This window comes from Meriones unguiculatus, chromosome 12 (genome assembly GCF_030254825.1).
Source record: "Meriones unguiculatus strain TT.TT164.6M chromosome 12, Bangor_MerUng_6.1, whole genome shotgun sequence".
Lineage (NCBI taxonomy): Eukaryota > Metazoa > Chordata > Mammalia > Rodentia > Muridae > Meriones > Meriones unguiculatus.
The window spans coordinates 1,353,144-1,366,215 of record NC_083360.1 but is presented as its reverse complement, the minus strand read 5'-3'; the positions used below and the strand labels follow the sequence as shown (position 1 = coordinate 1,366,215).

The 13,072-nt window shown below is 48.3% G+C and overlaps 1 protein-coding gene across 5 annotated transcripts in view; it reads left to right on the top strand.

The window, feature by feature from the left end:
- Positions 1 to 13,072, top strand: part of Tbc1d1 (TBC1 domain family member 1) — a 187,162-nt gene that overhangs the window by 164,793 nt on the left and 9,297 nt on the right. For all 5 annotated transcript variants that reach the window (XM_021647714.2, XM_021647715.2, XM_021647717.2 and 2 more), the window contains 2 exons: positions 1,654 to 1,813; positions 7,249 to 7,418. In XM_021647714.2, coding sequence (XP_021503389.1) covers positions 1,654 to 1,813; positions 7,249 to 7,418 — 330 coding nt within the window. The remainder of the gene's footprint in view (positions 1 to 1,653; positions 1,814 to 7,248; positions 7,419 to 13,072) is intronic.

The window sequence follows — 13,072 nt, the reverse complement described above, 5'->3', positions numbered from 1 at the left end:
ACTGGGTCCCCTCACTTCACCCTGGACACAGCACTCATGCTACCCTATCTCCTGCCTTCAGGACAACACATTTCCTGCCACAAATCACCCTCGTTATTTACTTCCGATCTCCTCGTGTCCTGAATTCCTTAATGGGAGAAGGCCTTGTTGAGTTAAGCCTGTAGTTCCTAGTGCCTGGAACAGAATAGAAACCCTGTTGGTATTTGATAAATGAACAAGTTTGTTAAAAGGAAAGCAGGCTGGGCTCCACTGTTAGGAGGCAGAGGCAGAGGAATCCGAAGTTTGTAGGCTGTCTGTCCTGTCCTATGCAGTTTAGTCGGAGCTATATAGTGAAGCCCTGTCTCAGAAACTAATAAAAAAGTCTAGGGATGTGGCTGAGTGTTTTTTAGTTCAGTGGCGAAGTCCTGGGTTCTAGCCCTGGCTTCCAGGCAGGGGTCGTTAGGAAAGAGAAGGAAGGAGGAAAAGCAGACAACAGTGTACCCAGCCTGTCAAGTACTGTGCTCGCTGCTTTCCAGAGGTGGAAAAGGCTCTGGGCCAGGACCTGGGACTTGCTAAGCTAAGCGTTGCTTACCTGTTGGGGGATATGTTCATTCATCCATTTTCCAGCAGGGGTCTGTAAAACTTCAGGGCTTTAGAATGTACCATTAGAGCTTAGGACTTCGTTTGAAAATTCCAGTATGTGTTATTAAAAGTCCACTTGGCTCTTCCTGTAAGTTTGATCTGCATGAACGTGAAGACACTGCAAGAGTTGACTCCCACAGCTGGGCCCCTCCTGCACCCTCCACCGTGTGGCAGCATCACCAGAGAGGAGTGCTCGGCTTTACGGCACTGGGCATATACTCTATGAGCTTTCTCATGCCTCAGGGGGAGTAGACGGCTAGATTCAGAAGCTGTGGTGGGTTTTGAAGAAAACTTCTAAGTCCTTGAGAGCTTATGTGTATTTCAGATGTCCATATGCAACCAGAGCGGCTTGTCCATTTCTGGCCTTCTCTGGGTTGTTTTTTGGCCCAGAGATGAGCTGCTCTAAGCTGTTTGAGGACCTGTGTAAGCCACAGGCTACACAGAACTGGAGTAAGCTTCCTGCCCATGCAGTCGCATTCTCTGAAGAAGCAGCCTTTGACCCTACAGTCAAATGCTAGCTTGAAAAGTCATCTTATTCATATTAAGACAAACGTTTCTTGTTTGAAGTTGTTTGGAATCTGTGTGTTTCTATGTTATAAACCTAAAGAAATTAGACTTGCTCTGCCTGTGGAGTGATTTTGGGAGTCCAGAGGAGTGGACAGTTGAGCGTGGACAGTGGGCTTACTCTCTGGAACATGCTGAAGGTGCCCTTTGCTCACTCCTAAGAATGTGTACTTGTAAAGGAATGTTTTAGGTGTTTGCATAGGCAGACATTTAGGGTCCCTTTGCCAAGGAGCACAAGGGGATGACGATGGAAGTGGAGGCAGACCCAGCGTTAGCATTCTGGCCTCTCCACTGACCTCGTGTGAGCCTGTTCCCCGGAAGCTCTGGTCGGATGCACTACTCAGGCCGGTGAATACCGTAAGCCAAACAGCACCAACAAGCTGAGAATCCCTCCCGTCCCATGAGATGAGCAGGTCCACACGTGTAGTCGGTCCCCGTTGCCAGCCCTGTGGACATGTGTTCCCGCAGATCCAGATGTACCAGCTGTCGCGGCTCCTCCACGACTACCACCGAGACCTCTACAACCACCTGGAGGAGCACGAGATCGGCCCCAGCCTCTACGCAGCTCCCTGGTTTCTCACCGTCTTCGCCTCACAGTTCCCACTCGGCTTCGTAGCCAGAGTCTTTGGTGAGCTCCCCTGTCTGTCTGCCGCCAGCGTTCTCTGCCGCTAGGCAGCGCTCATCGCCCCCGTGAAAGTTTGCCTGGTTTTCCTAAGTGTCTAAGCAGACTTGGCTTGGAGACTTTCAAGTCCTACGTCATCTCTGATACCCTGGGCCTGGCCTGGAAGTCCTCACCTTGTGAGTGTAGGTCAGATCCTGCTCTGCATGACACCCCCCCCCCCCCCGCACCATTAGTCACCTAATCTACGCTTATACGCGTGTAATTTCACACTTTAAAGGTTAATTCTGGAACCAGAGAGGGGGTGTGTGAGTGTGCATGCTCACACATGTGGTAGCCAAAGAATGATGTCAGTATCTTCATTGTTCCTCCCCGAGTTATTTCTTGAGACATTGATTGGCTGGCCAGTCCCAAGCAACCCTCCTGTTCCTACCTGTCCAGAACTGGAAGTATAGGCTTGTGCCGTGATGCCCAGTTTTTGTGTGGGTACTAGATTTCCAAACCCAGTTTCTCACACTGACATGGCAAGTGCTTACTGTCTTGCCAGCCCCTCAGGAGCATGTCACAGGACTTCTCAGAAGCATGGATCGTACTCTATTTTGCATATACTTTTGAATAGACGTTATTCTAAATTCTGAAAATACCAAAACTTGTTTTTGTTTCATTTATTTATTTGCTCATTCATTTATTTCTTCATTCATTCATTATTTATGTATGAGTATATGTGTGTGCCTGTGAGATTATTCCATATATGTGTGCATGTCCAAGAGGCCAGAAGAATACCCTGTCCTTTGGAACTGTATTTAAAGGTAGTGTGAGCTGCCTGACATGGGTGCTAGGAACTGAACATGGGTCCTCTGGAGCAGCAGAAAGCGCTCTTAACCACTGAGCCATCTATGCAGCCCTCAACACTTGGCTTTGAGTCTAAATAAGTTGGCTTCCTTTCTTCTCTTTTCTCCTGCCATCACAATGCTGGGCTATTACTGTTATTTCCTTCTGTCTGTCTGTCTGTCTGTCTGAAGACTCTCCCTCTATGACAGGAATTTTTATTCTTCAAATGCTCATGACCCTTTATTGCATACTCTCTCCAGATTGATTGGCTAAAGTAAGAGAGTAAAAGCAAATTATAAGATTTCATGATGTTTAGCTACTCAGAGGCAAAGGCAGAGGCAGAGGCAGGCGGATCGCTGTGGGTTCGAGGCCAGCGAGGTCTACAAAGTGATTCCAGGACAACAGCCAAAGCCACACAGAGAAACTCTGTCTCAAAAGACAAACAAACAAGCCTCACAAACTGGGTGCTTGCTGTATGACAAAAGATGTGGCTTCATCTTTCCAGCCAGGAACTTCTGAGTTTTGTTTCCTATACTTTGAAAATAGGGGAAAATCCTCCACCCATATTTCTCTTAACCCTTTCTTAATCCTTTAGCTCTGTGGGTCATGTGAGGACTAGAACTGAGCAGGGGACAGGAAGAGCTGGTTGTTAATAGTCTGAAAACAGCAGAAAAGTTGAATTCCATGGTTTGGGGGGAACTCTGCCCTGGGAGCTGGGCTGACCACAGACCAGGCCACGAGGGGTGAGTGGTGTTCCTGCCCGGAGCCAAAGCTGGGCTGCCACCTTGGCTCTTGGAGAGCGGTCGTAGGCTGTGTGGGCTGGTGAAGGACATGGGAAAACGAGCAGCCTCCTCCCTGGAGATGAGCGCCTTTCTGCTGCAGACTCATTTGGAGCTCTGTGCGGCGTATTCTCGTGACTTCAGTTCTAATAATAAAAGCTGAAACCAGTTCAGACAGGATGTTTTCTCTGAAGGAGTGATGAGTCTTCGAGTTTTATATACAGTGTGCCTAAAGATGCCAATGCCTGCAAAATGCTTGGATCCCACAGCTCCCTGCTGCACGGGGGTTCCTGTCTGACTGATGAGGGCTCCTGGGAATGCAGACAGAGGCAGGGTCCCAAGGCAGGCTCTGTGCTGTAATTACTCGGGGCTTTTGCATAGTCCACCTCAGCTGGTTCCACTGGAAAGGTAAACTCTTCAAAGCTGTTTCCCTTCATAGCAGTGGAGGCTAAGCCTGCTGTTGAGCTCCATGCTGGCCAATAGTTTACTTACATGTTCTTCCTGTTCAGGCTCTTGGGCCTTTCTGACATGGGACCTTTTTACTATAAGCCTTTAAATCTACATAAATCCCAAAGTGAATGAAACTTTGTTGATGATTTTCTATTTTTTGCACATGAGTAGAAGATTTCCAGTTTGCAAGATAACTCGGCAGCTAAGGGTTTTCGTTGCCCAACCTGATGACATGAGTTCTGTTTCCAGACCCCACATGGTGGAAGGAGAGACTGACTCCTGCATCTTGTCTCTGACCTTTCCATGAGTGCCATGGCACACATACAAATATAGTAAGTTAATTAGTTAATGCCAGCACAGCTCCTGTAAGTCTCCACAAGGAAGAGCATGCTGCTTGTGAGGGCAGCTTCTGTCGGTGTGTGTGCCTCGACCTCATGCGCCCACGCTGGTGGTTGTGTGGTGCTTCGTGGTCTGTGTGAGTGGAGCAGGAGCCTTGCAAGAAATGCTCGCTCTACTGCCGAGGTCAAGAGCACGTAGTGTTCTTCCAGAGGTTTCCAGCTCCCATATCAGGCAGCTCAAAACTGGCTAGAATTCCAGTTCCAGGGGGATCCGATGCCCACTCTGGCCCTCACAAGCACCTGTACATACATACACATACCACACACAGGCACATAAATATAATGTTTGTTCTGTTCACCTTCTGGCCATATCTGCCTTTGGGAGAAACAGGAGCTGGCTTTCTTGCTGGAAGAGGCAGACTGCAGGGTTGGGCTCCTGTGTCATCCTATAGACTGCCCTGCTGAGTTGATGAAGGTGAAATGGAGCACAAGACTGGGGGCTTGACACAAGCACAGAAGCTTTAGGGTGAAAATAAAGTAGGAAATGAGGGGTGTCCTACAGCCAGGGAACCATCTTATTTGTATTGTTCTCTGCGGGTAATGTGCAGTGCAGTGGGATCAGCTGGACTCAAGGTTCCCTCCACACCCTGCCTGTTTGTGAGTGGCTTGAAAATGAAGAGTAGAAAGAGTCCAAAAGGAAATGGGCAGCTGTGCCGGAGCTCGGCTGCAGGGCCCTGCAGGACCTCACCCACCCAGCCGTCCCTGCCTGCAGTGGCTTTTCAGTGCAAGGCTTTAGCAAGCTTTGCCAAGATCAGTTATGGTGTTTCTTGTTGTTGTTTTATTTTTAATTCCTGACTACAGATGTGTGAGCATGTGAAGATGAACAAAATAGAAAGAGTTGGCTTGCACAGTGGGTCTGGATTATAGGTAACATTTTTTGACAATTATTTAAAATTAGTTTTAAAGTTTTTCAGAATAAATAAAACTTTATCATTTTGTTCACTTTTTTTAACAACAAAAAAAAAAAAAAAAAAAAAAAAAAAACCTTTCTGTTTAAAATACATCCTGTAAGCATTGGAGAGATGTCTCAGCAGTGAAGAAAGCTCTAGAGGACCTGAGCTTAGTTTCCAGCACCCACGTCAGGCAGCTCACAACCTCCTGTAACTCAGCTCCAGCAGATTTGATGCCCCATTCTGGCCTCTGCAGGCATGTGTGCAACATACACACACACAAATACATAAACCTTGTACCACTATTCTCCATCTTCTCATTTTCTACGGTGGTGGGATTTACACGTGGGTGTATTTTCCACAAACTAGGCATGTCACAGGAAGTCTCCAGTATGACTGCCTTGGTGTGTGTATACTTTCTCTAAGCCACTCAAATCTTGAAGACATACCTATGTCTCTGAGTTATCGTCTGAGCTTCAACAACCACCTCTAAGAAGGAAGCAGATCATTCCATCGCTGGGCTCACCCTGATCCCTAGCAGGTGTGGTGTCTGCAGCAGCCGAGGACTCGCTGTGGTCCTCACCTATAGGCTGTGCCTGCTGCCCTCACCTCCCAGCACAGGCATCGAAGTCAGCTCCATTCACATGCTCAGTAACTTGGCGAAAGTTTCAGCTTGAGATTTTAGCTGCTGAGTAGACATACAGATCAGGTGTTCGCCCTCCTGAGTGTCCAGCCTTTCTGTTCCAGGTTGCAGACAGATTTTACATGCTGTTATTCTGACCCACATGGAGAAGCCTCTTTGGGATTCTTCCCCTGAGGTGCTTTTATTTGCCTTGATTTCTGTGGCTAGACAGTTTCCATTTCTTCATCTTTTTTTTTTCCACTATATTGCAGTCAAGGGTGGGATAGAGGGTATCAGAGAGGGAGAGAAATTGAGATTGATTGGCCCTACCTATATTTATACTTCTGTTTTTAACTCTGTTCTTTTTTTTTTTTTTAACTTTATTCCAGTTACTAGGTCAGAGTTGCCCGAGTTGAGTCACCCAATAACCAGTTTTCCTCTCTGTGCTTTAGCCCAGGACACTGATACTCATTCAGTAAAGGCTCCAATTCCAGGAGAAAGGGGCAGATGATGAGGATGACTGCTCTACCTGATGCCTTGTGCACTTGCCTGCCTCATCCTACTGTATAAATTCAGTATAGGAATTGCTGTGATTTGCCAGCAATTATGGGAAAACACAGCAAGAACTAGAGAGAGTATCCTCACCCAACTTGAAACTCCTCAGACAGAAGAACGCCTCTTGGCTCCATTATTATGATAAAGTTCAGTGTGCTTTTATAATTTGTAGGCCTGTTAAAGGCTTTAAGCATCTTTTCATTCTACCTTTTATTTGAAAATATACTTTCCTGTCTGTAACAATCTTTTGCCTTTACTAATTGAAAACATGTCTTAGTGGCTGGATGTCTTAGGGATGGCTTGGTGGTTAAAAGCTTTTGTTCTGCAGTCATGAGGGCCACAGTAACAATCTGGGCCTCTAGTACTTGCCTGTAACCCTAGCCCTGAATGAGACTGAGACAGGAGGAATTCTGGAGCATGCCGGCTTCATGAGCCTGGGGTTTGGAGAGAGACCCTGCCTCAAAGGAATATGAGGGGAGTAAAGAGGAGGCCTCCATGAATGGACACAGGTGTGTAGATGTGTATGCGCATACACAAACACACATACACAAAAGCTGCTTTTTAAATGTTTTAGTAACTCCTTTAAAATCTAGAGCATTCCTAGAAAGAAATTATAAATTGATAAAGGTTTTCTCAATCTTTGATACTCTCTTAAATTTAACTGATGTTCAGAGTAGAAAAAAATTATCTGAACCTGTGACAAAACTTAAGCCATATACTTATCTTTTGTTTTTTAATTATCACTTGCAGTGTTGTCTCAGCAACTCTGTCTGAAACATCAAGCTCTTAAGAAGGAAATGCAGGTTGTAACTTGGGCTTATATTTCCCACACTCTGTTCCATGATATGAGGAAGAGAAAACAGAAGTTATCTCACCAGTGACTGGCAGGGCTTAACTCTGTATTTCTGTGTCTTCTTAGATATGATCTTCCTTCAGGGGTCAGAGGTCATATTTAAAGTGGCCTTAAGTCTCTTGGGGAGCCATAAGCCCTTGATTCTGCAGCATGAAAACCTGGAAACCATAGTGGACTTCATAAAGAACACACTCCCCAACCTGGGCTTGGTGCAGATGGAGAAGACCATCAGTCAGGTATGGACACTCGGGGCGCCTGGAGTGCCGCCTTCTGAAAAGGCCTGGTTCTCAGCAGCCCAGGGCCTGGCCTGTGGGAGGCAAGCACAGGCATGGGTCAGAAGAGGAACTGTGTGAAGAGAAAAACAGGGTCTCCTGTGTAGCCTCGCTGCCTTGGAATTCACTCTGTAGACCATGCTGGCAAAACAGAGCTCTGCTTGCCTCCGCCCCAAGTCTGGGATTACAGGCTTCCTCCTCCTCTTGCTTCTATGTGGCTGGCCCCCAGCCCGCTGGATGGTACTGCTCACAATCAGGACAGGTCTTGCTCCCAGCTGTTGTGCCATCCACCATCTCCAGAAACCCCTTCACAGGCACACCCAGTCTCATTACCAAGCAGAATTAACTGTTACACAGAGAAATTACTGGCAGGGGGTTGTTCATCATTGGGTCACTGCAGAGTCAGCACTCAGCTTTCCTAAGCTTAGACTATGTTCTACAAATAAAAATCTAGACAAATCATTTAAAGAAGATGGTGAAATGGAGCTTATTTTTAAGTAAATACTTACGTAAAGATTTCTGATCATTCACTAGGTAGCTCAGGACAGTGAGTCCAGCGCATTGCAGCCAGGTACAGTCTCTGCGATTCTCATCAGCTCCTCTGCTGTACGGGTTAAGTACTGGAAGAGGGTGCAGAACTGGCCTCAGCAAAGGGAGAGGGCTGCCTGTTACTTGTGACCTTGCTTCTCTGCACATGCCGGTGGAGAGGTGTTCCTGTCCACTCTGCACTGACCTCTAGTTTACAGACTGGCTCCAGCTCTTACCTGCCTGGCTCCGTTGCCCAGTATGGATGGGCCACTTTGGCTTGCTGAGTCCTTATGTTTTGCCAAATCCCAAAGAATCTATATATACACATGACTTCATGCAGTCATGACCACATCCCCGAGGACAGAGGGTGGTTAATTAGTTGGCCCACGCTCACTCTGCTGCAGAGGGGAGAGGGGAGGTTTCAAATGCAGCTCACTTCAGAGTGCTTCAGCAGCTGCCCACACCATATCTCTCAAGATCTTATTTGCATCTTAATACAGGATAAATTCTTGATTCTCATTTCTGATGCTTGTGCTCATTTACTCTCTTCTTACAGTTTTGTCTCACAGCTTCTGGGGTAAACCCAAAGAGTCTTGGCTACCTAGGTCGAGTCTATGTCCCATGAGTGCTGTCTTCTGGCCTTGTCCCAGCTCCAAGGCAGGTCATCAGTCTACCTCCTGGGTATACAGCCTCAGAGAAGGGGGTAGGGAAAGGTTTTTTTGTTCCCCTTCCCCTTTTCTTTGAAGAATTGTCCTTACTGGAGACCGAGCACCCTGTGGCGCCTCAGGTACCTTTCAGTATTGGAAGCTGAGGCTGTCCCAGCATGGGAAGACAGCAGCTCTATGTCTGTGTACCTGAGTTGGTTCAGGCAACTGCTCTGAACTTGGCATGCAGTACTCCCTGGCTCCTTAGCAGATCTAAGTCTGGGCATTCCCGTCTCCACTGCTAATAAGAGTAGGCAGGCCCAGCACTCCATATTCCAGTGGCAGGGCCCATGTGGCAGAGACCACAGGGTGTCTGGGTGTTGAGTGTTGGAGCTGATGCACTTGCCTCCATCTGGGCCTAGAAGGATGAAATGGTTCTGGATGGCCAGCATTTTGTGTGAAGACTCTTTAAGTAGTGTTTTAGGTTTTTAGCTTTTAAAAGGCAGCTACCTCGCCTTTGCAGCAGGTCAAGAAAGGGACGAAGTAGCCATGTTACAGTAAAGCATTGTAAAACCAGCCTGTAGCTCCCTGGGCACTGGAGAGAGTGCCAGATGTGTTCAGCATTGTGAGAAATGAGGGTATGGGCTAGGTGACATGGCCATTTGCAGCCCAGGCTTTCATTCCAGGAATAGTCTTGAGAGAAAGCAGGTAAGAGCTCAGGCAGCTCCCTGCCCTCCTCCTCGCTCATGTTTCAGTATGGAACCTGACCTCTGAAAGCCCAGGCTGGCAGCCTCCTCCCCTCGAGAGGGTATTTAAGTCTTGAATAGAGACTAGAGAGCATGGCTGAGGTGTGCGGCACAATTATTCCGTAGCCTGAGAAGGCCCCAGCTTCAAACCCGGGAGATCCTCAGGGTGGAAGCTATTGCGTGTGCCAGAGCATGCAGCCCTGTGAAGAGACCGGCTGTGGAGAGAGGGCAGGCCTCTGGGCTTCAGGAGATGCTCCAGCCGGACTCCTGGACCAGAGGACAGGGTTTCAGAGCCCGGCCTTAGTTGGGTCGTGCCGGGAGCAATAGCAGAGTGTTTCCAAGGCTGACTGTCGGGACAGAAGACGTAGGGTCCCTGGAGGCACTGACTTTCCTCAGTGTGGCCTTGTGCTCAGCACAGTTGTGGTGCAGTAAGCCATAAGCACCTTCCAACCCAGAAAGAGGGCCTCACAGTGAGTACTTTGTAACTGAAGCCTTGATGCAGTGTACAGCAGGAAAGGCAAAGGGCTGCTCTGAGAGGCAGGCCTGCAGCCTGGCTTAGCTTTTGCACTTCAGCCCCAGACCAGCACTGTCAGATCATGTAACAGCTTGTTGGAACACTGGAATCTGGGGCCCTACCCAGACCTGCTGAATCAGGAATCTGCAGGTTTACAAGATCCACAGGACCACATGGAGGCTGCGCCAGGAGCAGCCTTAGTAAGAGAAGTTTCCCGTTGTTTCTCGACCTTGTAGAAACCACACTGCACAAAGCTGCTGTGTCCGAGGAGGCTGCAGCCGCAGGGTGGCACCGCGTGCTCTTTCAGGAGCCGCTGCCCTGAAGCGAGTAGTGTGTAAAAGCAGTGCCACACCGGGAGGGTGGAGCGCCTTGGGGAGAATCGATTTACTGCTGCCACATGTGGTGATAATTAAAATCAGATCGGCTATTAGTTAGCTTTATTATGGCCTTGAATTTACTGGAGACGGTGCCCCCTTGTTGTGGATGCCCAGGCAGAGTGCTCCCACTGCCCCAGTAGCTTCTGAGACTAACAGATGGGGGAAGGGCCCAAAAGCCAGAAGCTAGTTGTACAAGCCACCAGTTAGCACCTTGCTTACACCGTGCCCAGAGGCTGTAGAGTGAAACCCCGAGTCCTCAACAGCAAGTGAGCCCAGAGCATACACATGTGGGAGCCGCCTAGCAGACACATAGCTGGGGAAATATTTAGCTTCATGCATAATCTGAATTTCTGCATAGCATATAATGGCTGACCTGCTAGATCAACAAACCGACTTTTTAATACCAGCATGCGGTGGCAAGGGCATGCAGCATCTGGCGTATCCATGCATACTGGTGGCACTCTGTCTTGATTGTTCCTACATGGGAAGTGGCTTGGCAGTAAGCATCACAAGCCAGTAAAACATTCATACCCTCCTGGAGCCATAATCCCAGACATTGGAATGCATCCTTGGTAATTGGTCCAAAGCACAGGGAAAGACTGTGTATAAGGAAATCCTCTTAGAGCTATCTTTTATAATAACAAAGGCTGGAAATATCAACATGTCCGACATTTGCTGAATGGGCTAATGTGTTTGCTGTGTGCTGAGTTGGTCGAGAACCATGAAGCCATGGTTATGGGAAACATGAAAAAGCCCTTAGAACATAAAATTAAGTGGAAAAAAAAAAGGTGAATGGGCTAGGCTATTTGATGTTATGTTTACAGTTAGGAAAAATGTCCTTATAGTAGTGAAGATAAAAGAAAGTGTAACGATGATGGGAGCTAGATGGGAGATCTTTGCTCTCCATGCTTTCTGCGTTGCAGCTTTATTGCTGCAGTAATAAAACTGATGGTATGTCTTTTTGACAAAACACTGAACATAAGGAAATGAATAATTCCTGCTTTGACAAGCAGAAGAAAATGCTCTTTTCAGCATGAAAATTCCGGAGCTTTCCTGAAAACCATGGAGAAATGAAGAGACAGGATATTGGAAGGCACAAGATCCCAGTATTTAAAGCTCAGGTGGAATCTGAGATGGACCCAGATGGCAGAAGGCTAGGGCTGGTCCCTGTAGTTTTGTGGAGGGACCATGCTCAGGGAATGGGTTATAAAGAGACTCAGTGGGGGAGGGGCTGCTGAGCCCCCTTCCATTGGGTGTTGGTTTTCCCCTTTGAAACCCAATGTTCTTTTCAGTTCATTGACGGTGCTTCTCTGAGACGCCACTCTGCAATCCTGCTTTAATCTTGGGCCTTCCTGCTCCTCTCTTCTTCTCAGCTAAGGACTGGCACCGTCAGTCAGTTGTGTCCTTTAAGTATCTAAGAACAGGGCCACTGCCGTCCTTTACTCTTCAGTCCCTGCCCAGGTCACTCCAAGAGCTGTGCATGCCACTCAGGGAGCAGGGCTCTTGCACAGCCTGATAGATTGCTGTGGGTCTGCACCATTGCTGGGGCACAACTACAGTCACGGACTGTGTTTTCACCAGCCAGATGATGCTACAATTATACCAAGACAGTGAGGACCCAAAACATTTATTAGGAATTTGTGGAGGCCCATCAGGGTGCATAGCCTGTGGTCAGGCTTAACCTTAACACGTCATCAGTCTGTTGAAAGGCCAGAGGCGTCGTGGCTAAGTTTTCCAGGCTGGGACACGATCTTCAAAAGCAGTGTGTGTGGTGCTCAGCTCCACATTCATAGGTACGCAGAGGGCCAGAGCAGTGTCTGCTTTCACTGCTGTGGTTCTTGTCTTGCTCAGATGGTTCAGAAGCATCACATCACGCATCTGTTGTAGTTCTGCCGAGATGTGAGGTTGAAATCTGAGGGGTTTGTGTGTGAAAACAGACTGTGGCTAAGATGAACTTCCCGGCGTGCACCGGAACTTCTGTGAACTGTCTCTTCACTCCCAGCTCAGTGCTGGGAGGCAGGTGTTACTGCCCCAAGTAGGAGACCTAGAACTGAGGCCAGGAGAGACTGAGTGAGTAGCATGCCTGGGGTCCTTCAGAGAGTCGCCAGTGGGTCCCCAGTGTCCCAGCTGACTCACAGCCTGAGCCTGTCACCAGGGCTGTGAAGTGTGATGGTCGTCCCCACTGAACCGAGTGAAACCCAGGTGGGTCAGACAGCACATGACTTAGTTACAGAACAACGTTTGAATCTACTTAGAGATCTTCACTGAGTTAACCTGAAAGCTAGGAAGCTAAAAATTTTATCTCAGAGGAAAATAAGACCATTGGGATTGGCGAGAACATGGCACAGCTTTGGCAGGCAGCTCCGGTGCTTGGAGGGGACTCTCGGGGAAAGCCCGCTTTCCAGACTATGACGGGGTTACTCTGCCGTTAGGAACCGCCGTAGAGTCAGCCTCAGCATGTATGAAGCCTTGACGTGGCTCTCAGGAGTGTTCTGGACAGTCTTGTAAACGGTTGTATCTGCCAGAGCCACCCAGGGGACAAACCTCAGGACTCGTCTGAGGGGTTTCCAGACCAGGTTAACAAGGTGCGGAAACTTAGCATCCCGGGAGCTGGGGTCCAAATGGAACAGAAAGGAGAAAGTGAGCTCGGCTCCAGCCCTCCTCGCTCTGCCTGCTGAGCACAGATATGGCGACCCGCCACCTCATGCTCCTGCCACGCTGACCCCCCACTTGAAGTGATCCCAAATAAACCTTCCCTTCCCTGCAACTTCTGCTGAGCAATTTGTCCCAGCAACAAGAAAAGTAACTA